Genomic DNA, 26,366 nt, shown 5'->3' on the forward strand with positions numbered 1-26,366 from the left:
AGAACATGGATAGTGTCTCTCTCGGCCCTGCCATACCTTTGAGGCATATCTTGCCCAGAGTGGCAGGAACACTGAGTATAGTTGATCAATGTAGACAGACATAAGCTGTAAGTACATTTATTAAGAGGCTCTTATATTTGAGAGCTCCATGTTTTATTTTCAATGTTTCCTTAGAACTTTTGTGACCATCCAGGTCCCCATATTTGAAGTATCTTTAGTTAAGGTTCTAATGCCTTTCTAAGGATGGGACTTGGTAAGGTGCAAACCTACAAAATTGTATGATTCCAACTGACAATTCAGGAGATCAGAATTTAAGGAAATTAGACTACCAAATCAATCAAAGTCCTTATGGCTGAACATATGAAACAAAAATGAAGTTATACATAGTGGTATGGAATGTATGATCTTTATTATATTTTAATCCATCAATCTAAAAATCACATATATCATATCAAACAGGAGTACCACAGTATGCTTTATTTTGCAAGTATTAATTAGTTCTCTAAGTTGGTATATCCAGAACTTTAGGTAGCAGCAAACATCAGTTCTTCCAAAGAAGCTTAGGTGAAAAATGATTCTTTCTATTCATGTGTTCAAAGTACTATTTCTGGATCCTCTGTTGTACTGACATAAAAACAAACTCAGTGAGCAAAGCTAACTGAACACTCAGTTCATAGATTTCAAGTTTTGTGTATTTTTCTGGATTTGAAGGAGCTTTTGTTTTAGCCCTGTTAATATTTCATATTTTAATTCTCAGTGAATTAAGCACACATTTTCTAATTATCTAAGATAAAGCCATAATACCTAATGAAAATTAGTGATAGTAGTCTCCATCCCAAAAGGTAGAAAACTTTTAAATGAATCCGCAATTTTGAATGCATCTGAATTTCCAATTCATATACTTCGGAAGGTCACTAGCTCATTGAACTAGTCTGGTTTCTAGACAGTCATCTCAAAAATATGTTTTGAAATGAAACCACTGCTTTTTGTGGTACCATTGTTTTGACCAAATACCTTTTACCAAACAACAAATAAACAGATATTCTCAGAGAATAATATTTTAGAAGAAAACATTCTTCATATACTTAGCAAATAGAGGAGAGCTTGAATCTACAAATCAGAGTTCCAAAGTACTAAAGGAGATGTAATTGAACAATCTGACTTTCTACTCCAGCTTGGAATATATGCTTTTAAGATGGGTATATAGATAAGATAGTACAGAAAGATATTGATGAATTTTATTTCTTTTTTAACTAAATTTTGTCATTCCAGTTACTGGCAAAGAGTTCTGGCATCAGTTAATGGCAGCAACACAGTGGTGTTGAGCATCTGCATTGCACTAAGAGGTAGATTGGGACTTAATCCTTGGTTGTAATAATAAACTAAGTTTTTTAAGGTCTAGGCTTAATTTTTTAATCCAAGGAAAATTTCTGAAGTGAAGGCAGATATTTGGGAACTTTAGCTTTTTGTAAAATGTAGAGACAAAATAGCATGTTAAAATAAGCATCTGCCTTGTACTAATGACAAGTATGCCAAAAAACCATTTGGGTGCTAGACAACCATAACACTGTATTTCCAAATAAAAGAACAATTCAAGCAGACACAGGGATGAGTGGTCTCTGGTACCTTACTCTGGAAGCCAGAACCATCAGAGGTTCCTACAAGTATATAAATCTTATATCAAGATCAACAAATTTACAGAATAATCCCAGTCTACTTTGGCTAGGCAGCTATCTGGCTGATGACATATCAGGGCCTGCTAGCCTCTTAGAGTTAGCACTTGCTGTTGACAGAAGAAAGAAATGTTAAAAAAATCAATTAGCACTTACTCAAATGGAGAATATGAAGGCAGGAAGAGCAAAGAACTTTGTTTTTAGTGTGGAATGAATTAACTTTCTGGACAAGTTAAGGCTCTGAGGGAAAAAAATTCTAAATCATAACCTTAGAAAAACCATAGTCTAATTACCTCAATACCTTATTAAGAAGCTGAAGGTTTTACTTCATCTTTCAACATGAATGTCAAGTGTGAGGAAATCAATATTCCAAACTCAAGCAGACAAAACAAACAAACAAAAAGACATCTTTGTTAAAACATAGTAGCCACTAACAATAATGGAGAAAACATCCAGACTTTTATATTCAGTACAATATTGTGAAACCACTTTCTTTTTAAATAACAGAAAAAATAAATATTTAAATCATCATGATTAGGAGATGGGGAAAGGAAATCTCATTATGAACCAAATTTTATATTTACCACCAATGAAAATGAATTCCTAATGTTCTTGAGTTTATTTCCTAAAGCAAGTTAACAGCTTTGATACTGCAAATAACATCAAAGTAGCAAAATACAAGTAACTGCAACATATAAAATTATACTTTAATAGAAAGTCTTATAATTGGATCCAGAGGCTTAAAATTATTATTTTTTAAAAAAGCATATTCTAGATCATAATTTTTTAAATTACATTTTAACAAAGGAAGAAAAAGAAAATAGAAAAAAATGGTCCTAATACTTTTTTTCTTAAATATGTACCACTCATGCCCAAGTTAGCTAGCAACTCACTGAGTGAGGTTAGTCTGCATATCTTAAAAAATCTATTGCACAGTATTTCCTGGCTTTTAGCCAATGAAAACATAACTTCTAATTGCAAAAACAAAACAAACAAACAAAAAAAACCAAAAAGCACTAGATTTAATTGATTACACAGACTGATAACCAGTACGACTTTTCCTTCTTCCAATCATGTAAGAGATAAAGACAACAATTATAAGGAAGCCCAAGGCAACACCCACTGCAACAGGGATAAGAAAGTTGAGGTCAGAGTCAGCAGAACATTCTTCAGCTGTTAGAAAAGAACAGACAGAGAGCAAGGAAAGGAAATTAGTAAAGACAATGAAGCAGAAATAAATAAGAAACTAGCATTTTGAAAGTATACTTAGGTGAGTCTTTTATAGCATTATCTTCATCCATGCATATGAAGGGGCTTCAAAAAGTTCATGAAAACGCCTATTATGAAAAAACTATGAACGGTTTCAAAAAATTTTTGCACCAAACTGAACTTATCTTTTAATTCCATTTCCCTGGACTTTCTGAAGTACTCTCATACTCTTATCCTCTCAATATCCACTCCAATATTTCCAAACAATTGATCATCCCATACATTCCACTACCACTTCATTTCAAATCACATCAAATTCTTCAATACAGAAAGCAGAAGAAAGGGTTCAAAATCCAAAATTACATTTCACTAACATGGGGAGATTTTAGGTTTAATTGTCTAATGGCACTGGAGAAAAGAGCTATCATGTAGTCTTAAAACCAGTGTCTACATTTCTCCACTCCCTTTCTCTCTTGCAAAATCTATTATTAAAGCATAAGCAAGAATTCTATAAAAGTAGTAAAATGTAAGTTCACAAAATATTTAGGATCCAGAAAATGCAGCATAATCTTTTTTTGGTTTTTTTTGCATGGCTTAGAAGAACAATGGTGAAATCTAATATACTGCAGCCCTTTCCATTGGCCCACCAAGAAGGCAATGTAGATTTTAAGCTTTGCAGTCAGGCAGAACTGGGTTTGAATTTTGACTCCTTCAACAACTAGCTAAACACCCCAGGCAAATTATTTAAACTGGGCATCACTTTCTTCATCTGTAAAAGGAGGATAATAATAAATTATAAAATATTTGAAGATTAATCAAATTGTATTTGTAAAACATATTATTATACATCAGCTGGTCAACAAATGTTCATTCCCTTCTCTTTTCCTCCCATGTTTATAATCCCATCTGAAAAGGTATAGGTTTCAAAATACCAAAGATCAAAGTAGGACTGTTTTACTACATTGTTACTGAAAAAAAAGCCAACATTCAGAACTTCATAAGCTCCATTATCACTATCAATGTGTTACATTTCTGTGCTGCACTTATACCACGGAATATACTTCAGCAAGGCCTGATTACTGAGCTCATTTTAATGAACATTTATGTTCATTTAATGAAGCTCAACAAACAGCTTCTCTCTACACCCCCATCTATGCTATGTCCCACAGGAGCAGTCTTGAAGAAGCACGAGCCTAGTTGCTATGCTTTACTGCTTCCCTTTTGAGATTGCTGTTAGCTTACATTTCTTAAGTACCAGTCTGATAACAACATTAAATAGATTTTAATGATCCAGAGATCAACAAGATAAGGTAGAGAAACACAACACAATCTGTCCTAATTTGTTCATAGAATATTTCTCTTTCAATGCTAATAATGCATCCAAAGAAGAGAAAAACACAAGAAAAAGAAGGCAAGTGGTTAAATATACTTGAATCCTTCTAGTCTGTATTGTCAAAACTAAACAATTCTTTAAAAAAAAAAACTCTAATTCTGAAGCCAGTTTAGGTTCTATTGTATCTTCTTGTGTCAGTTTATTACCTAGGGAAAAATCGCAGGCCTACGATTTTTACTTCATTCTTATCTTAAACTCAAAGAAATTAGTAAAAGTCATGTAACCTTAAAAATGCTGATGGCCCTGAGGACATTCTCTATCTCAGCAACTGACAACCGAATATAAGCATATGTGAGGGACATTTATGTCACACCAATATTTATTTAATGAACTATAGGCAAAGGCACAGTAATGATCTTAAATCAAAACAGTTCTTATATACTGAAACAGAACACGGGTAGTGAAACAATATTTATTAATTTCATTAAGACACAACTACATATTTTATTCTTATAGTGGTCACGTTAATAGGTTTAAGGAATCTTAAGTTAGGATCAAAATTTGGCCAGGGCTCTTTAGATCTTAAAAAATTGCACACTGGTGTTCTTAACAAGTCTGTCTCTAGGACTAGTAAATATAATACTTTTGATTTTCAGCTGATCAAAGACAGCAGGTTTTATTAATTAATAATGACCAATGCTGGTACTTATTCAAGAATTAAATTTTCAACCTATCAATTTTAAGCAAAGTGTTTCAAATATTGAGAGGCAATAAAACCTTGTAATCTGCATGTATTTGTATATAATTAATCAGATTATAGATTCTAAAATTGCTCATAACCAGCACGATGGCGCTTGAGACCAATAAAATAAGCCAGCAACACTAGAATAAGTACTCCTGCCAAGGCTGCTCCCACCGCTATGGGCACAAGGAAGTTGTCGTCATCTGCACTGCAGTCTTGAGCTAGATGTGGAGAAAGGACAATTGAGAACAAACAGTGACAAAATTTCAAATTGGTCAATTTTAAGTTACAATGATAGCATTTTTCAATATTCATGTTTTGTTGTTTATATGAAGGTAACAAGTCATTCATTATCAGCAAATGAGATGTTCCACAAAAATGATTTTCAAAATAATCATACTATATGCTTTTCCACAGTAAAAAATGCAGTCTTTTTTATGTATAAAGTAATCACATACTTTTCAGATTTCTTAATCAGAAGATAATTAATTAATAAAATTAGCCCCCCTCCTTGATGATCAGGCTATGAGTTTTCAGAGGCAAAATATTATAATGTTGAAGAAGTATAATGCCTGGAATACTGCAGACTCTGAACTATTAACTCACCAAATGAGCGACTATACAAGGCAAGAATGAAAAATCAGCGCATAGCAGTGTGGGGTCATTCAGTAGTGGGAAAGAGATATAAACTGGTCTTGATGGCATAACTGTTTGGCTCAAGATGCTCAGTTTAGTATGAGAGTTAGACAAGAAAATCAGTGGCTATAATTCCAAAATGCAATGCAGTAGGGGGCAGGTACCACACAACATGTCATGGAAAGGTTTCAGAGGCACACTTAAAGTCAATCTTGTTACACATGACACATTTGGAAAAGGTGATACAGCGTTTTAAAGGATGAGTGAAAATTAACAATGTAGGTAATGGTGAAAAGGCATTTCAGATATAAGAAACAGCACAGACGAAAATGTGGCAGGTAACAGGATATAGCATTTCACGGGAATTGCAAGCAGATTGGAATAGCTAGAGTAATGGATCACAAGGTATTCTTGGAGGGCCAGCGCTGTGGTTAAGCCTCGGCCTGCAGTGCTGGCTGCTCCACTTCCGATCCAGCTCCCTGCTAAATGCACCTGGGAAAGCAGTGGAAGAAGGCCCAAGTCCTTGGGCTTCTACATCCACATGGGAGACCCAGATGTGGCCATCTGCTGAATGAACCCACAGATGGAAGACCTCACTCTCTGTATCTTCCTGTCTATAACACTGCCTCTCAAATAAATCTTTTTTTTAAAGAGGTATTCTTAGTTGACAGGAGTCAGAAAAAGTGTTTTAGGACAAGCTCACCAAAGGTCTTATATCCTCTTATGTAGTTTGGTCTTATCCTGATGGAAAAATAAAAATCAGCAGCAGAGTTTTAAGCAGGATGTTTGTTTTAGATGTGACAGCAGACAAGACTGGAGGCAGTAAATTATGAGGCGCCTCTATTGCCAGAGTTTCAGTGACCAATAATATGGTACTGAATTGAGTTAATGAAGTGCAGATGCAGACAAGGCAGACCAGAGATCCAATTAAAAGGCAGAATTGATCAAATGGATGGATGCAGGAGCTATAGTAAATGAGATCATAGAATGGTTTCCAATTCCACCCTTGATTATGTAGATGCTGGTGCCATTCACCATGATAGAGAATACAAGAAAAATACATGTCTTTCAATTTTGTTTTGTTTGTAGTGTGTGTTAGGAGCACAGGGCTTGAGGGAGTCAAAAAGGGTGTGTAGAAGAGGGAGATGCTAAGCTTTGGATATGCTGAGTTTGAAGGTGTTTGTGTCTCAACCAAGTGGTTATATGAACCCAAGTGGTAGGTTCATGGACAAAGATATTTCTCAGTGAGGGTAAATAGAATAAAAAGAGGTCCAGAAACAAATCTTTTGGGAACATCCAAATTCAAGGGACAGGCCAAAGAAGCAAGAAAGAGGTAGAAAAGGCACGTAGAAAATGGTACCACAGAAGACAAGGAAGAAAAGCATTTCATTTGGGTAGGGTGGAAAAATGGCAAACGATATTAGAGAAGTCTGCAAAATGTCCACTGGATCTGGCAATATGTTGGGAGAAGGGTATGAGTCAAATTTCAGCAAGGTTATGAGTGAATGGGAAGTGACTGGCTAGGATATCAAGAATCTGGGATGGGAAACATACAATACTTATTTTGAAAAATTTAAAATTAAGACAGGAAAGGACAATAGGGATGTAGATAGAAGGGTGACATAGGGACAAAAAAGGATAGCATCAGGGTGGAAGAGACTTAAATATAAACAGGGGGCAAGATGCAACTCTGGAGTTGATGGACTTTTTGACATTGACTTCCGCTGCCACGTCAATGATCATTTATACTTCTTTCTTAGTTAAGAATCCAGGTAGCCAAGGTTGCCAGATATGACTTGTGAGTAGACAGTGTTGAGTCTTCAATTCCTCCCCTTCAATTTCCCAAATTACCATCCAGCCCATAAACTATTAGGTGACATGTACCATAAAGTATTATGCCTTGGATTTAACATGACTTGGTCTTTAAAAAATTCATTATATTAATGTCTTCTTCTGGCAATGGAATCACAGTCTGCTGTTCCTAAATTGGGTATCTGTCCTAGTACTGAAATGAATTTCAGAAATACTGCCAATAAGGCTTTCATATAAGACAAATATTCCCAGAGTAGATCAAAAAGGCAGTTCTTGATGCTGTCACTTACTTAAAATGTTCTCAATTAGTATGTGAAGTACTAATTTATAATAGCTATTGATTTTGTGAATTCAATTTTAAAAAATTCTTTAGATAATGGAAAGAGATTTTGGTAAAAAGTGTAATTTCAACTGGATCATATCCTGAATAAAAATTTCATTCATTCTGTAAGACATTTTGATCTGATCTATTTACCTAATGTACTCTCCACAGTTATTGAACACAGTTCTGGGGAAAAGAAAACTATTTTTGTGGAAGAGTTTAACAGCCACAGAAACAATACAAACTTTTAAAGATTAAAAAAGTTTCATTGCCAACAACTTAAAAGTTTCATATTCCTTAAAAATACTGCTAATCTTCAATTTTCTGTTACTTTAGAAACTTTTCAAATATAACTTTCAGCATAGAATTGAAAGGCTGAGATACACATTTACAACAAAATATAAGACTCCCTTTAAAATCTAATTGAGTTAAGATTTTTCTTTGGAAGAATGTTTCAGAATCATATTCTTATGTGACATCCTACTGATTATAATATATGTTTTAGACCTATAGTCAAACTGAAATATATCACATAAATCTGGGAAGATAAGAGCTACTCAGTGTCACTCAGGCATATCTCAGTTTCAAAGACAAGATATGATCATTACTGATACAGAAAGTTAGCTAGCAGAGTAAAAGAGAGAGGAGAGAGATAAGCTCAAGACAATTTAACATTATCTGTCTAAATAAATAAACAAAATGCCATACTCTTAAAAACATCTGTCTCAAAAGAATTCCTCCAGGAGAAACGCAGGAAACTCAAAATGGTGCATTTTACACTGAATATAAGCCATGTTTTTGATATATAACAAGTAACTTCTTAACAGATTCCCTTCAAAAACACTCAAATAAATGTATTGATTCTTTTTAGAAAGGAAAATTATCATTCAAAAGATGAATAGCAGGATTTTAAAGCCTCAACCACTAGTGAAGAAACTGAGACTTCAGAAGTTAAGCAACTTAATCAATGTCACATAGCAGCTAATAGTGGAGTTGGGAGTCATGATAACTGACATTCACATGGCTTAAACTAGGTAATCCAGAGGAAAGTCACCAACTGGGTTACTAAGTTTCCTTATGTGATATACTAAGGTGGCTTGGAAACTGTCTACAAATTGAAAGATTCAGGTATTTCCAGATGATCTAATAGACATATTGCATACAATCCTACTTTGCTTAAGATCACCAGCTCAATTTATATGGTTGCAATATAAAGCTGTTATGTACAGATATTAAACATCAGTTTCAATTTAGGAATTGAGAAAAATCTATGAAGAGATACTCTGAAACTTTTACTATAAAATAAATATGCTAGATCAGTGGTTCCCTAACAGGCTAAGCATCAGATTCAGCAGGAGACTCTACATACACACACACACACACACACACACACTCACACACACACACACACACGCACTCACACTCACACACACACACACACGCATCATCCTAGACCTACTGAAATAAATCCTTTAGGGATGAGGCCTGGAATGTGTATTTTTATAGCACACTTCCCAGGTAATTCCTGGTCTGTAGCCAACCTAGCATTAGTCAGAGTCTCCATATAGGACTGTTCTTCCAAAGAGAGAACTACAGAGAGCACATTTTAGAAATAATTTGGTTCTACTTTTAAATATTTTTGAAGTTTTTCCTTTTGAAAGAAACTACCATCATGTAGTATACAAAATTTTTAATCAATGGGAAAAAATATGAGGAGATTTTGTTAAGAAATAAAAGAATCTTTATTGTTTTAGAAGCAATGTTGAGCAAACAGGCAAATATCTAAAGAGAGATACCATACATAAACTGGTGGTTTAAACATTTGAGGAAAAAACATGGAAAGTATTTACATGGACCAGTTTCTTCATCATACAAATGCTACAACATGGAAAACACTCAACCAAATTGAGTGTTACTACGAAGATGGAAACCCAATAAAACAAAAACTACAAAAGGTACAAAAAACATGTAGCTATGGGAAATAACAGCAATGTAAATGTAAATAGCTTTATATAAACTGGCCCATGTAAAATACAAAAATGTTCAATGAAGTCAGATTTTCTATAAAACAGTTTTTATTAGAGGTATTTTAATATTATATATTTAACTTAAATGTAGAAACCTTAATAGCAAAAAGCCACAGCTACCCACTTGTGCTTCTAATATAGTTTTAAAAAGCCACTTTATTTTGACTCGTGAGAAATATCTAAGGCCCATGTTCTTACAGGCATCATCCATTCTTATAAGTTACATTGAAATACAATTTAAATAAAAACAATTTTTAAAAAATCAGACTCATATTCAGTCATTAAGAATACTGGTAATGCAGCTCAATGTAGCTCTTACAGAGGGGTTAGTCAAGAATCTGATTCTGAGCCAGTAATGTTTCAAGGCTAAACAGGGAGCCAATTATCTGAAAGAAAATATTTATCATACCAGTATAATTCAAAGACAGTTATAGACACACACATGCTACCATGCAATTGCCTATATATTCATGAGTGTGTGTGTATGTGTGTGTATAAATAGTGATGCATTCAACATCTGCATTTTGGAACCTCAATGTTTCCTCATTTTCTACTGAATAGAAGGTATATAATTCCTCCCCCCCAAAAAACCACAGAAACCTCCCACATGGCTGCATATTAACAATCTTTAAATATATGCTGTCATTCCAAAAAAATCCTAGAAGCTGTAAGAAATACTTGCTATGTTAACTATTATCAAGCTGAAATATTTTATTTTCATATAAACATTAGGTGGTGCATGATAAATGGACAATTGATACATCTCTAAGAGCACAAAACTGAATATAAAGTACATGAATTAATAATGACTCTATCATAATGAACAATAATAATGTAAGCTTTGATTAGCACAGAACCATTTAAATACAAAAGCCAAATTAAAATGTTGTAGCAATCAATGCAATCTAGAAACAAAGGACAACTTTTTAATGGACTGTGGGAAGACCAAGACTTGAGATTAGGGACAAGTTATTTTGTAAGTATAAGTGCACTTCTTTATCTAGGCCCTGGGACATACTGGCATTTCTTCTTTAAGAAAAAGAAAAGGAAAAATACATTACCACCAACAAAGAATACTGGAAGACTTAAGGAGAAACCTGCATTAATTTTAGTACTGCCTGTAGAGGCCAATTTATGGGTTACAAAGGACTAATGCCCTCAACTGGCACTGCCTACCAATCATCACCAAAGCACATAAAAGATGGATTAAAATGCCCAGTTGGAAGTCTTGTGTCTTATAATTTAAAAGATTGAAATATCCCATTTTAAAGGATTAAGCATTAAGATTAACATCTATTCTAAACTTTTAAAAGTCTTGATATCTTTTGTCATTACATCTACATTAAATACAAGTATATTCAAAAAGCATTAGAAAAGCAGTCATTGCTAAGAACATAATAATACTAGGACCTGTTCAAATCTGCTAGCTTTATCTTTCATAGGTCAAATATGCAGCAGTGCCAAAGTAGCTAAATTAACCTGCAAACAAAATCACAAAATAATGCAAGAGGAGCAAGTACAAATTCACTGTAGAATGTGTTCTCCAATTCAACTACATGCAGGGGGAAAAATTCTCTTTTTAAGGATTGCTTTTCTTAAACTATATTTTCCATTCAGAAAATCTAAAGTGAAAACACTGAAATATTAATTCTAGACAGTAAAACAACCCTATAATACAGGTGATCAGATGATATTTGCATATGTCTTTTGCTGTAAAAATAAGAGCTTAAAATTTCTTGCTTGGGGAAACCAAAAACACATGACTAATTTCTGGTTCATACTTTGCTGGGATTTTTTTTTGTTTAAGTTCAAAATCCCCCATACCACCAATTCTAAGAGGAAGACTACAACTAAATACACCTTACATTGAACAGTACTGCATACTGGAACTTGCACTTGCTTTATTATTTTGTAACAGAGATCACATGTGAATTTGTGTTACAGAGTCTGATATCCAGCATAACTTTTTCTTCTGCCAATTAGGTAAGCAATCACTATAACGATAATCAAGCCTGAAAGACCAGCACCAACTATAATTGGTATTAGAATGGTGTCATCATCCAGCGGACACTCCTGGGCTGTAAGTGAGAAAAAGTGTGTAACAAATAATGAGTATAATCAAAAAAGAACGCCCAAAAAAAAAAAAAGATGTTGATTCAAAAGTCAGAAATGCTCTTATAAGACTAATCTGAAGTAACCAAGACAGGTATATTTTTAGGATAAAGCTATAGAAAATTATAAACTGGTCTAATTCTTTAAATTCTAAAGTCCCAAAACTCATTTATCCTTTCATTTGTTTGTATATGTATATATATTTATTCTATTAATACATCTATTACAACTTATAAATACATACATACATGTATGTAGATTTGTGTTTCTTCATATTTCAAGTCCTTTCCAAATTAGGAGTGTTACTTCATCAGAAATGAACAGAGTTAAGCTAGCCCATTTCTACATAGCCAGTTAGCCTCTCAGTAGTGGAGTGACTGGCTTTTGAGAAATCGAGAACAGATCAGAAAGGGATCTTGGAAGGTATCATGGGATAATAACAACCAGGCTAGCTCTGGATTCCTTTAGAGTAAGCATCAGCAAACTATAGCCCATGGGACATCTGGCTCAAGAGCTAAAATGGCTTTCACATTTTTAAATGGTTGGAGGGAAGAAAGCAAAATAAGAATAATATTTTGTGACACATTAGTTACATGGAATTCAAATTCAGCATTAACAAAGTTTTACTGTAACACAACCATACTCATCTGTTTATAATAGTAGAGTTGAATAGCTGAATGGAGATCATATGGCCCGAAGCCTAACATACTTACTGTCCAGACCTTTGTAGAAAAAAATCTGCAGATCCCTGATCTAGAATATACAATTTAGTGGCTACAAAAATAAACAAACTGGGATCTATTACTAATGTGTTTACTACATTTCTTACCAACCTGATCTGGGCTGGCAGTCCATTGGGGCTATGTTTTCTACTTCTAGAAAGTAGCCTAATCTAGTAAAGTCCAATCACCACTCTTCTGCCTTACTATAATACTATTTTCTCCCCTTATATAACCAAGTATTACTTGTGTGTTGTATTTATAAGTACCCACAGCCAAGAACCTAGTTCCACAAATGCATTATGCATTCAATACCAGTATTAAATGTATATTCCCTTGGGTGGTATTTTTAATTCTATGTACATAAAAACTAAAGCTTTAAATTAGAGATAGAGCACAGCTTATCTCTAATATAGCTGACTAGGTAAACAGCCTTGAACTGATATTAGCACTGCAAATGATTTCAAATTCTAAATATAAGTTGGGACTTCAGATTTGGGTAATAGGGGCCAGCACTGTGGCATAGCAGGCTAACTCTTCGCCTGCGGCACCAGCATCCCATATGGGCACTAGTTCATGTTCCAGCTGCTCTTCTTCCCATCTAGCTCTCTGCTATGGCCTGGGAAAGCAGCAAAAGATGGACCAAGTGTTTGGGCCCCTGCACCCACGTGGGAGACCTGGAAGAAGATCCTGGCTCCTGGTTCCTGGCTTCGGATCAGCCCAGCTTGTTGTTGCGGCCATTTGGGGAATGAACCAGTGGATAAAAGACCCTTCTCTCTATCTCTCCCTTTGTAACTCTACCTCTCAAATAAATAAACAAATCTCTAAAAAAAGATTAGGGTAATAATGTAGGGGAGCTACATAAAGACTCCAACAAAAAAGCTATTAAAGGATCAAAATAATTGAAGTACTTAAGCAAAATCAACAAAAGGGAAAATGAATTGTTGAAAATATTTTTAAAATGTGATTAATCTCAAGTCACAAGAATGGTAGGGTGAACAGCCTGATTTACTTTGGCCTTACAACGTCATATTAGGTGTTCAACACCACTGCAAAAGCAACCAAAGGCTCACAGCATATTCACTTTTAAACACAGCTTCCACATTTCCTTCTAAACTACAGAATTAATTGTTCAAAAGGATGTGGATGATTGGACTAGTTCTATTCAGCAGATTTTTGATCTGCAAATCTCCAATTTCAAATAATTGGTTGAAAAGGACAAGTCACTTAAGGAATCTTATGTACTTTTTTTCTTCATGCAAATTTTACTCTTGTAATGACAAATGTATCTTTCTTATTGACATGAACACATTAATAATGAGCCCTATACAAGATATTCATTAAAAAGCTGGTAAATATCACCATAAGCCCCAAGTAGATCTTCAAAAAGCCTCATTCACACTGCCACATGCTTTGAAAGCTCCCCAGATCATTTTGGCTGAAACAGAGTTTACCATATTTGAGGTTCTATTGCCACCCTTCTCTTTTTCCTTTGTCTTAACAAAAGCAGGCCAAACTGCTTTGCATGCAGGTATGAAAATATTTCCAGTAAAAAGATGGCCCCAAGAAAGCAGATGCAAAATGCTCAAAGCTGATGCTCCCAAGAGCCATCCTCCCCACAAAAACATAGGAAGAGCATCAATACCTTAAGTGAAGATCACTTAAAGCTTTTATCAGTTTTTAGCTTTAATAACTCTGATGCAAATGGTTTTCAAATCAGGAAACAGTTTGAGCAAAAGAATGAGCCAAATAGTTACACAACTCAGGACCATGAGAACTCTAACCATAGTCAAAAGAGTATTTCATAATTCTCTATTTCAACATTTGAATATTCATGACTCAAAGGAAAGGCCAACTATCAACATAAGAATATAAGTTATTAATAAAGTGTGCTTGATCCTTACCTGTAGAATACTTTCCTTCTGTCACACTGAATGGCTGAACCCTTAGATCAAAGGTATTTATCTGAAATGTTTCAGACACTGAGACAGTCTGCTCTTTGTTGCACATATAAGAACTTCCCAGGGGGGCATCCCAATAGCTAAGATTGGTATTTGCAATGCTGAAAACTTCAAAAAGAAGAAACAGGTTAGTAACTCCTTACCTCATCAACACAAAAAATGGGACAGTCTGCAGGTTCTTTCACTGATGTATGGGAGACTGTGGGGCAGGGTCTACCCAAAAAAAGCAAGTATTTCCATCCTAAGGTTTCCTGATCTTTCCAAAAATGTTTCTAAAGTCTAAACATCAGTCCCATCCTGAGATAGTATCCACTGTGTTTTGAAAATACAGGATGCTGTGGTGCAGTGGGTTAAAGCCCTGGCCTGCAGTGCCAGCATCCCATATGGGCACTGGTTCAAGTTAAAGCTGCTCCACTTTTGATCCAGCTCCTTGCTAATGCGCCTGGGAAAGCAGCAGAGGATGGTCCAAGTGCTTGGGCCCCTGCACCCACGTGGGAGACCTGGAAGAAGCTCCTGGCTCCTGGCTTCAGAGAAGCTCAGCTCTGGCCATTGCAGCCATTTGGGGGAGTGAACGAGCAGATGGAAGACCTCACTCTCTCTGTCTTTAATTCTCTTTGTAACTCTTCCAAATAAATAAATCTTAAAAAAAAAAGAAAATGCAGGATGCTGTTCAACATAGAACACTGTAGTTCTAAGCTAGTGACTTGAAGCTGCAGTCCAGGGACACTTTTTACAAAGCATCTGCTGTTTCATTAAATAAGACACTGTTTGGTAACAAGACAACTGTGGCTCTTATTCCTCCCGTGCCACCCACACTCCTTTCGCTAGAGATCAATGCTTGCTTACCAGAGCCATTAACCAAATACATGCTGACATTCACTTCCTTCAGATAGAATCGGTTTTCGTTTTTCTGTTGGAATAAGAGCTTCCAGTTAATCAACAAGTACAGTTAATATCTACAGAAGAAAAGCAATCTAGTACCATTATACAAAGGAGGAAATTGTGAATTAGAGCTGGGCCAGCTGAATAAAACTGAACTAAGTAAAAGAGAACTCAAAGTGGGTCAGAAACCCTTTTCCTCTCTGCATTTCATTTCGAACTTGGGATCACAGGTATACTCCTGTGCTCCTTGTACTCTCCCATGAGTCATTTGCCCCTCAATTCTATTCTTTTTGTCACTTGGGCTCAGCAGTAGCTTCTCAACTAGGCTTCTTGCCTTTGAGCCCCACCAACTTTAATCTTTCCTTTTCACTGCTATTATCCTTTTGAAGAGCTCATTTGATCAGTCATTCAAATTATTTGAGTGCTTAGTATGTATAAGCTAATATATCCTAAGTGTTCTAGGGAGCTTAGTATCATGAACTAGACTTGGATTCTGCCTTCAGTGTGTTTGAAATCAGCCCAGGAAGATAAGATAAAAACAAATAAATGACCATATTACAAAGAAAAGGGTAAGTCATGAAAATTATAGGAGAAAAATTACTTCCAACTAGGGGAGGAACAAAAGCAATGCCATTGTAGGGATAATGAATTTGAATGGGGTAGGATTTGGTTAGTAAAGAAGCAGAAAGGGGGTATTAGAAATTCCAGGCCGGCGCCGCGGCTCACTAGGCTAATCCTCTGCCTAGCGGCGCTGGCACACCGGGTTCTAGTCCCGGTCGGGGCGCCAGATTCTGGGCGCCGGATTCTGTCCCGGTTGCCCCTCTTCCAGGCCAGCTCTCTGCTGTGGCCAGGGAGTGCAGTGGAGGATGGCCCAGGTGCTTGGGCCCTGCACCCCATGGGAGACCAGGAAAAGCACCTGGCTCCTGGCTCCTGCCATCGGATCAGCGCGGTGCGCCGGCCGCAGCACACCGGCTGCGGCGGCCATTGGAGGGTGAACCAATGGCAAAGGAAGACCTTTCTCTCTGTCTCTCTCTCTCACTGTCCACTCTGCTTGTCAAAAAAAAAAAAAAAAGATATTATAACAGACAAATATAAGAGTTATCCAACCAATAATGGAGAAACATTATCATGGAAATTACTTATATATACATAGATAAGACAGGTTGTTTTCAGGTGAGTTAATTTTTGCTCCTATCTTAGGATCTATGTAGTGGCAGAATGGCTACTCAAGGTGAACATTAATACCACAGCCCAGCTCACAGACTATTAAGCAGACTCTGAGAGATGAGCAGGGATCAGTGGACTACATTTCATAATTAAGTAGTGTCAGGATGGAAAATACCACTGAATATTCACTCTTCCATATATATACACAACTATTTACATTTCAGATGCATTTCTAAGAGAATGAAACTAAATTATTAAAAAAATATGTTACTCACCACAGCAAAGACAAAGTCAAGATACTTAATGGTGCTACTATTCAGCCTAAGATGAGCAGTTTGAGGATGGCAGCTACCAGAGGAGTTAGTCGAATTGGGGTTGATGTTAATAACCGAAGTAACCTTCAAGGGAAAAAGGGGTGGAAAGGTACAGGTTAACTATAAAAGCTGACAACAACTTTTTCAATAAGACCAACTTTGGTGGAGAAGAAAACATCCTTTGTTAGGATAGTTAAATTTATGGTATCTTATTTTCAAACAAAGTTGACACCAGCCATCAAGCTATGACTTGGATGACTTAAAAAAAAATTGAAACTACTTTATTGCCAAAACTAAAAGAAAAATGAAGGAAGGAGGGGTTATTGAGAGAGAGGGGAAAGTATCATTATCTTAAAATTGTTATCTATGAAATACATGAAATCTGTTTCTTTATATTAATAATTTTTTTAAAATACCACAAAGACAATAATAGGGAAGTGCCCTCATTAAAAAGACAAATGAAAACGCACATTTATATGGCGCACAAGAGCTTGTTTAAGTCACAGGATCCTGGAAATGAGATTTGTTCATTAGCACTCCCTCTAGAGCCTCAGTGGAAAACTGAGGCTGGGAAGCACCATCATGTACTTCAGTATATTGATATGCTCAGAGTCATCAAATTACTGGAGAAACAGATACCTGCACTATCCCTGAATGTCAAACTTCAATGTGTTTCAGATCAAAGTGTGAATGAATTATATTTTAAACTGATTAAAATGAACATCAACTGTATGCTGATCTACTGATGGTAAATAGAATCTAAACCCCAACAAGTCCTTTAAAGTGCTAGGTTTTCTGCTGGTCAAGAAAATACTTTGAATGTCCCATTTACTCTTCATAATTATAGTAACTCCAAACTAATCAAAACTCAACATCAGTATCAAATCCTCATTTAAAACTGAATCATCTAGTAACACTTCTCTTGAACTGACAGTAGACTATACAGTATTTTAAAGGAACTACTAAAAGGATGTAATGATAAAGAGACAACTGTACCTTATCCTGAGTGATGTTCAGCTGCAGCCCCATCATAGCCAGCAGACAAGTACCGTTGCCATTACTAACTGAATAGGTTCCAACATCTGGTTTTTCCTTTGGAGTGGGTGTTGTAGTAGAAGACGGCACAGTGGTGTGAATGATGGGTATCACTGTGGTAGAAGATCTGTCTCCATCACACAGAAACTCTAAAACAAACAAGGATAAAATAAACCAAAGTCAACTTTTCTTAATTGGTAAAGATGAGGAAGAGTAAAATATTTCTCACAATAGAAATCCAAGAGGGTTCATTAGGGGGGAGGAATACCTTGCTAGTGTATTTTCAAATAAATGAGACAGAGGTTCTCAAACTGCTGCTTCCTATACATACAATCTCTAGGAGTTATGACACAGCAGACACACTAGGGACACATCAAAATGCTTTATCTACTCACACACAGCTGCAGGTTCATCCCAAAGAACTTCACCTGCTGCTGGTATAAAATTCAGAGATTTAAATCTGAAAACATTTCATTCTTACCTATCTTATCTTGCCTTCTTCCTTCCCAAATACAATCATTATAAAAAAGGATACTGTCTACTAGGAAAAAGTTCAGAAACCATTAAAGGATTTAAATATGAATCTCTTATCTGTGTAATCAGTACAGGAAATAAGATGCATTTAAATAAAAAAAAAGTATTTCAACCTCCTTTTAGAAAGTGTTGCTAGTTTCACATAACTAATGAATGAGAAATTTTACATTTCCATAAAGTCATATAAAAGTTATAAAATCAACTTACAAAATGCAAAATTAGAACACAGAAATCTAGTGTCTAAGCTTTGGTTTCAGAACTCCTAAAGAGCATACTATCCAGCTATTTGAAGATCTGTCAAATGATTAGGTTTTATCAACTGATACCTTTTAAAAGGCCATTTCACAGCATGTGAATCAGACTTTAAATTCAAAGTTCCAGAAGGATTGCTATTATTTACAAAAACTTTGCAGTCTAATTAAAGCTAGGAACAAGTCTTACTATATAAATACTTTCAGATAACAAGTTCAATAAACCCAATATACTCCAATAGTAAAGCAGGACTCAAGTATTGAAATATATACTTTAAGTACTCACCTTTTGTGCTCACTGTGCCATTTTGGACAAAAGCTTGAACAACAACATCCCAATAGTGCTGGACAACATCATTTATCTTTAATGTTGATAAACTATTGCATCTAAAGATGTCATTCAAAGGAATTTCAATTTCCACAGAGTCATAAACAGTAACAATTCCTATAAAACAAGATTAACAACCATTTTTTCCAAGAAGGTCGGAGAAAAATAACATAAATCTATTTGGATAGGCTTTCCTCTTCTCTCTGCCTGCTCCATTCCATGACCAAAGTGACAAAGTATATGACATGTTCAAGGCAATGACAAATTTACTGAGGCGGTAAGAGGGAGGAGCTGGTGTTGTGGCATAGCAGGTTAAATCACCACCTGTAATACTGGCATCTCATATGGGCACCAGATCAAGTCCCAGCTGCTCCACTTCCAATCTAGCTCCCTGCCAATGCATCTGGGAAAGCAGTGCAGGATGATCCAAGTGCATGGGCCCCTGCACCCAAATGGGAGACCCGGATGAAGTGCCTGGCACCTAGCTTAGGCCTGGCCCAGCCCTAGCCATTGCAGTGATTTGGGGAGCGAACCAGCAGATGAAAGAGATCTCCCCACTCTCTTGTAAAATAAAATAAATAAATCTTACAAAGAAAAAGAGTAAGAGGGAAAGACAATGGGGTTAAGAAGGAAAGACAGAAAAGAAGTGAAATTAATTTCAAGATGCAATGACTTTGAACAGCCCTTGTCCTGTTTAGGAACAATTTCTTTTTGTTTTGTTTTGTTTTGTTTTCTGTGCAAATTGTTGAACTCTTTACTTAGTATAGATAAAGTTAATCAAAAATGGATCTTAGTAGAGAATGGGACTGGGAATGGGAGAGGGAGGAGGTGGTGGGTGGGAGAGTGGGTGGGAGGGTGGGTATGGTGGGATGAATCACTATATTCCTAAAGTTGTACTTATGAAATGCATGAAGTTTGTATTCCTTAAATAAAAGGTTTCTTTGGGTGAAAAAACAGTAAAAATAAACAGGTGACAATAATTTAAAAAAAAAAAGGAAAGATGAGGGGCCTGAGTTGTGGCACATTGGCACAATGGCTTAAGCTGCCACCTGCAACACCAGCATCCCATACAAGCGTCAGTTCAAGTACAGGCTGCTCTGCTTCCAATCTAGCTCCCTGCTGATTCATCTAGGAAAGCAGCAGATGATAGCCCGAGTACTTGGGTCCCTGCCACCCACGTGACAGACCCAGATGGAATTTCCACACTCCTAGCTTTAGCCTGGACCGGCCCTGGCTGTTGCAGCAATTTGGGGAGTAGACCAGATCAAAGAGTATGTCACTCTGCCTTTCAAATAAATAAATACATATTTTCTGGGGCTGGTGTTGTGGTGTGGCAGGTAAAGCCACCGCCTCCAGTGCCTGCATCCCATATGGGTGCCGGTTCAAGTCCTGGCTGCTCCACTTCCAATCTAGCTCTCTGCTATGGCCTGGGAAAGCAGTGGAAGATGGCCCAAGTCCTTGGGTCCCTGCACCCATGTGGGAGACCCAGAGGAAACTCTTGGTTCCTGGCATTGGATCGGCACAGCTCCGGCCATTGTGGCCAATTGGGGAGTGAACCATTGGATGGAAGACCTCTCTCTCTCTCTCTCTACCTCTCCTTCTCTCTCTGTGTAACTCTGACTTTCAAATAAATACATAAATTTTAAAAATAAATAAATAAATACCTATTTTCAAAAATACTGAGGAAAGATGAGTTGCAGATGATCACACATGGAAGCATCTTCTACGATCTAAAGACTATTAGATCTTTCCTTATTAGCAATGGAAGGATACCCTCACTTATTTTTTTCTTTTTTTTTAATTTTATTTAAGGTATACAAGTTTCACGTATTTCATATACACAGATTTAGGAACATAGTGACACTTCCCACCCTACCCTCCCTCCTGCCCATGCTCCAACCCTTCTTCCTCCTCTCTCTCATATTCTCACTCTTAACTTTTACAAAGATCTATTTTCAGCTTATTCTATACTCATAAGGTTAACCCTACACCAAGTAAAGAGTTCAAAAAATAGTATGAAGAAAAAAACATTGTTCCTCAACAGTAGAGACGATGGCTATAAACAATCATTGAATCTCAAAATGTCCATTTCACTCCAATACATTACATTCTAGGTACTCTATTAGTTATCCCAGATCAGGGAAAATATATGCAATCTGTCTTTTTGGGGCATGCTTATTTCACTAAGTATAGTGGCTTCCAGTTGAATCCATTTTGTTGCAAAAGACAGGATTTCATTTTTTTCACAGCTGAGTAGTACTCCATAGTGTATATATACCATAATTCCTTTATCCAGTCATCATTTGATGGACATCTGGGTTGATTCCATATCTTAGCTATTGTGAATTGAGCTGCAAAGAACATGGAGATACAGATAACTCTTTCATATGCTGATTTCTTTTCATTTGGGTAAATTCCCAGGAGTAGGACGGCTGAACCATATGATAGGTCTATATTCAGATTTCTGAAGTATCTCATAAAGAAATCAACAAACAACAAATGCTGGCAAGGATATGGGGTAAAAGATACCCCAATCCACTGCTGGTGGGAATATAAACTGGTACGGTCACTGTGTAAGACAGTATGGAGACAACCTCACTTCTTAAAACAGAAAATGACACAGAAAAAAATCTATATTAAGGAAGACAGCAAATGTGTATGGGAAGACATTTTGAAGTGAAGCCATTTAAGAGGAAAGTCAGAAGGCTGATGGTCTGGTTAAGTTGATAAAGGCTGCCTTAACGGAGATGGCACCAACTAATGACCAAAGGAATTTTTTAAACCAATTTTTCCAAAAATTGTTTTTCACCATTAACAAAAATGAACAGATATATGAACTAGATGTATAGAGACAAACCATAAAAACAAATGAGTGTGAAAAAAATCAGTTGTAGGCATATTAAGGTCATACTATGAAACTATAAGTTTTACAAACCATATTGTTTATGAACATGTATATGTAGTAAAATATAAATACATAAGACAGGAGGGTGACAGGCCAAACTCATGACAGCAGTTGTATCTCAACATGCAAGAAAGAAAATGGATCTGGGAACTGAGGGCAAAGGAAACCTCAAATATATCTGTAAGATTTCATTTCTTTAAACAAATAAAAAGATGAAGCAAACATAAAATCTGCATGTATTAATTTTGGATACTATGTATATGTGAGTCTGTTACATTATTCTCTGTAATCTGTATTTTAATCATGAAAAGTTTTTTTCCATGTATTTTAATCATGAAAATGGAAACAATAGCTCCAAAGTTATTCCAATGATCAGATGCATAAAGTATTATTTTAAAATATTGAATTACTTCAAAAATAAAATACTTTTTTTAAGATTTATTTATTTGTTTGAAAGAGGTACAGAGAGGCAGAGAGAGAGAAGAGAGAGAAGAAAGAGAGAGAGAGGGGGGGGGGGTTTTTCCATCCATCTACTGGTTCACTCCCTAAATGGCTGCAACAGCCAAAGCTGGGCTGATCTGAAGCTAGGAGCCTGGAGCTTCTTCCAGGTCTCCTACATGGGTACAGTGGCCCAACAACTTGGGCCATCTTCCATTGCTTTCCCAGGCCATAGCAGAGCTGGATTAGAAGTGGAGCAACAGGGATTTGAATCAGCATTCATATGGGATACTAACATTGCAGGCATAGCCTTTACCCACTACACCACAGCCCCAATCCTCAAAAACAACTTTCAGGGCCAGCGCCGTGGCTCACTTGGTTAATCCTCCACGTGTGGCGCTGGCATGCCATATGGGCACCGGGTTCTAGTCCCGGTTGCTCCTCTTCCAGTCCAGCTCTCTGCTGTGGCCTGGGAAGGCCGTGGAGGATGGCCCAAGTGCTTGGCCTCCTGCACCCGCATGGGAGACGCGGAGGAGGCACCTGGCTCCTGGCTTCAGATCAGCGAAGCACTGGTCATAGCAGCCATTTGGGGAGTGAACCAACAGAAGGAAGATCTTTCTCTCTCTCTCTCTCTCACTGTCTATAACTCTACCTGTCAAATAAATAAAAAAAATTTTTCAATAGTCCCTTTACGGGAGACATTTTAGATTCAAAATAATTTCAAAATATCTTATTACAGGCCGGCGCCGCGGCTCAATAGGCTAATCCTCTGCCTTGCGGCACTGGCACACCAGGTTCTAGTCCCGGTCGGGGCCGGATTCTGTCCTGGTTACCCCTCTTCCAGGCCAGCTCTCTGCTATGGCCCGGGAGTGCAGTGGAGGATGGCCCAAGTCCTTGGGCCCTGCACCCGCATGGGAGACCAGGAGAAGCACCTGGCTCCTGGCTTTGGATGAGCGTGAAGCACTGGCCATAGCGCGCCAGCCGCGACGGCCATTGGAGGGTGAACCAACGGCAAAAAAGGAAGACCTTTCTCTCTGTCTCTCTCTCTCTCTCTCACTGTCCACTCTGCCTGTCAAAAAAAATATATCTTATTACAGAGACGCTAGTAAAAAAGAGTTCTCCCTTGTTTAAAATGAAAGAGAAGTATGAGCATTTAGAGTCCCTAGTTTTTCTATCTAAACATGTTAGATTGAATCCCTCCTCTTTTTACTGCTGCATCCTTGATCCAGGTATTTATTACATCTTTCCTTGATTACTGCTACAGCCTCTTACATTGGCATCTCTGCCTATAGTCTCTCCACTTCCAAATTAATCCTGCAGATTATTCTTCATCAACTGTCTCTGCTTTTGCTCCATTATTCTTCTGTTTAAAAAACCTAAAATGATTCTCCAGTGCCTAGCACATCAAGCTAAATGCCTTTCCTTGGCTTCCAAGATCCCCTATAATTTAGACACACTGCATTTAGCCAATTTGCTTTTTCTTTCTGCTACACATAGGCCTCCATTTTAATCAGACAGCTCTCCAATTACTACTGCACATACTATGCTTCCCCCTGCTGGAAACATCCTGTTCCCAATTCTCCACTTACTCAAATTCTACCATTAGCCAAAGTATCAGTTCAAGTCCTACTTCTTAACCAAGCTTTCTCACTTCCAACGCACAGGAACATCTTTCTGCTACTAATCAGCACTACTGGTGAAAATATATTGGAGGCCTATACTCCTAACCACAGGGATCCACAGCCAGGCCCAGGGACCACGTGCCATATGCAAAGCTTACTGTGCACAGTCAGCCCTCTGTATTAGTGCATTCCACATGCATGGGTTCAACCAACCACAGATTGATTTTTTTTTTTAAATTACATCTGTACTAAATGTATATACACATTTTGCTTGTCATTATTCCCTAAACCACAGTTTAACAACTTTTACATAGCAATTACATTATATTATTTTTAAGTAATCTATAGATGATCTTAAAGGACATAGGAGGATATGTGTGGATTATATGCAAATACTACACCATTTTCTGCAAAAAAGGGACTTGACATGGGGGGACTTGGGTACCCATGGGGTGTGAGTAGGAGTCCTGGAACCAGATACTGAGGGATAACCGTACTTTCATTTCTTCAGAGGGAGGACCTAGAGTTTTCCTCATATTATCATAAAAGATTTACGAAACCTTCACTCCTCAAACAGAAACACAAGCAACAATAAAAACAAAAAATGAGACTGAGCTCAATGTTTATCCATTTTCTGTATGACCTGGGAACACAATTTAGCTTTGTCTCCCCAACTAGTTGCTACTTCCTTGAAAGTGAGGAGTTAACCTCTTACTAGTTCTGAGGCAAGGCAGAGCACAAAGACATATAAGATATATAGATAAAAAAGATATAAGATAAATAAATCCCACATTTTATATATTTATTTATATATATGGTATATGTACATATATATACACACACACATCATACATAAGGCAGAATACAAAGACATGATATATAGATAAATAAATCCCACATTATATATATGGTATATATGCCCACACGCACACATACACCCTCATATACATGATAGCAAATAACCACTTACTTGCTTTTGTTATCTTCTTAAACTAAGGATTAGTAAAAAAAAAAAAAAAAAAAAAACTAGGATTTGGTTTCCATGTCCCAATCTGCAATATCTACCAAGTTGTACACAAGCTCATTTACTTCTGGGCCTTTAAAATATGATCTGTTGACTGCCAAAAGTCCAAAGGAGTTATTAATACCCATGTCTAGCAACTAAAGCCACGTTTCTGGGATCAAAATGAAATACTATCTATGAGAAGAGCTAAGTTACTACAAACACCATATTAACCCGATCTCAAGGAGGCGGACGGGAGGAGAAAATTATATCCTTAATAAAATTAGAATTTCCTGGCTGGTGCCATGGCTCACGTGGCTAATCCTCCGCCTGCAGCACCGGTACCCCAGGTTCTAGTCCCGGTTGGGGTGCCGGATTCTGTCCCGGTTGCTCCTCTTCCAGTCCAGCTCTCTTCTGTGGCCCGGGAGGGCAGCAGAGGATGGCCCAGGTGCTTGGGCCCTGTACCTGCATGGGAGACCAGGAGGAAGCACCTGGCTCCTGGCTTCGGATCGGCGTGGTACGCTGGCCATAGCGGCCATTTGGGGGGTAAACCAATGGAAGGAAAACTTTTCTCTCTGTCTGTCTCTCTCTCGCTGTCTAACTCTGCCTGTCAAATAAATAAATAAATAAATAAAAATAAAATTAGAATTTCCACTATCCATAGCCATTGGAATAATGTAATATACATTTCATTTCTTGGAATTACAAGAATGGCCCAATTGTTAATGCCTTCCCAAGTACATGTTGACCTGAAATTGACTCAAAATAGCAACCAAGGTTGACGTTTGTCATTTTGCCTTTAATTATTATTTACTTTTCAGTCAAAATCCTGTCTAAATGGCAAAATAATTTGAAGCTAAGGCATCTATTTAACGCTCCAGTTACTGAATATGTATATATTTAAAATAATCCTTAAAGGGTTTTCTTACTTCATTCAACATTTGTTGAGTACCGACTACTGAATGAAATAGATAATAATAGTTAAGTGTATGAATTCCACAGCTCAAAAGACTTTGGTTCAAACACTAGCTCACCCCATTATTAGATTGTGTGAGTCTTAAGAAAGTCCTTTAATCTCATCAAGTCTCATACTTTTAACCTGTGAAACTGAGATAATATCAGCTTTCCAGGGTTGCTATTAAATATATGAAATGCTACAGGTAACACACTTAGGGTAATACCTAGTACAGAATAAAACATTCAAGCAACAACAATAAAGATCATCACTGTCTCAAACATCACTATGCACAGTGTCAGAGCAGTGGCAGGGGGACAAAAGCCATGAAGTTTCCATTCCACTTAGGAAGACAGATATGCATAAGGATGGCTTTTAAACTATTT

General features: G+C 36.9%; 1 protein-coding gene across 3 annotated transcripts in view; it reads right to left on the minus strand.

Moving 5' to 3' along the window:
• Positions 1–387: 387 nt before the first annotated feature.
• Positions 388–26,366, minus strand: part of LAMP2 (lysosome associated membrane protein 2) — a 41,938-nt gene continuing 15,959 nt past the window's right edge. Inside the window, exons 4-9 of one of the 3 annotated variants that reach the window (XM_008273154.5) lie at positions 19,016–19,174; positions 17,906–18,093; positions 16,871–16,993; positions 15,393–15,456; positions 14,490–14,654; positions 388–2,846 (exon numbers count right to left, since the gene is read on the minus strand). In XM_008273154.5, the coding sequence (XP_008271376.2) occupies positions 2,704–2,846; positions 14,490–14,654; positions 15,393–15,456; positions 16,871–16,993; positions 17,906–18,093; positions 19,016–19,174 (842 nt within the window). In that variant the 3' untranslated portion in view covers positions 388–2,703. Of the gene's footprint in view, positions 2,847–4,673; positions 5,179–9,445; positions 11,833–14,489; positions 14,655–15,392; positions 15,457–16,870; positions 16,994–17,905; positions 18,094–19,015; positions 19,175–26,366 lie in introns of those variants that run through there. The other 2 variants (XM_008273156.4, XM_008273155.5) reach the window with 2 other exon arrangements.

This window comes from Oryctolagus cuniculus, chromosome X (genome assembly GCF_051225735.1).
Source record: "Oryctolagus cuniculus isolate XC-2025 breed Fujian yellow rabbit chromosome X, ASM5122573v1, whole genome shotgun sequence".
Lineage (NCBI taxonomy): Eukaryota > Metazoa > Chordata > Mammalia > Lagomorpha > Leporidae > Oryctolagus > Oryctolagus cuniculus.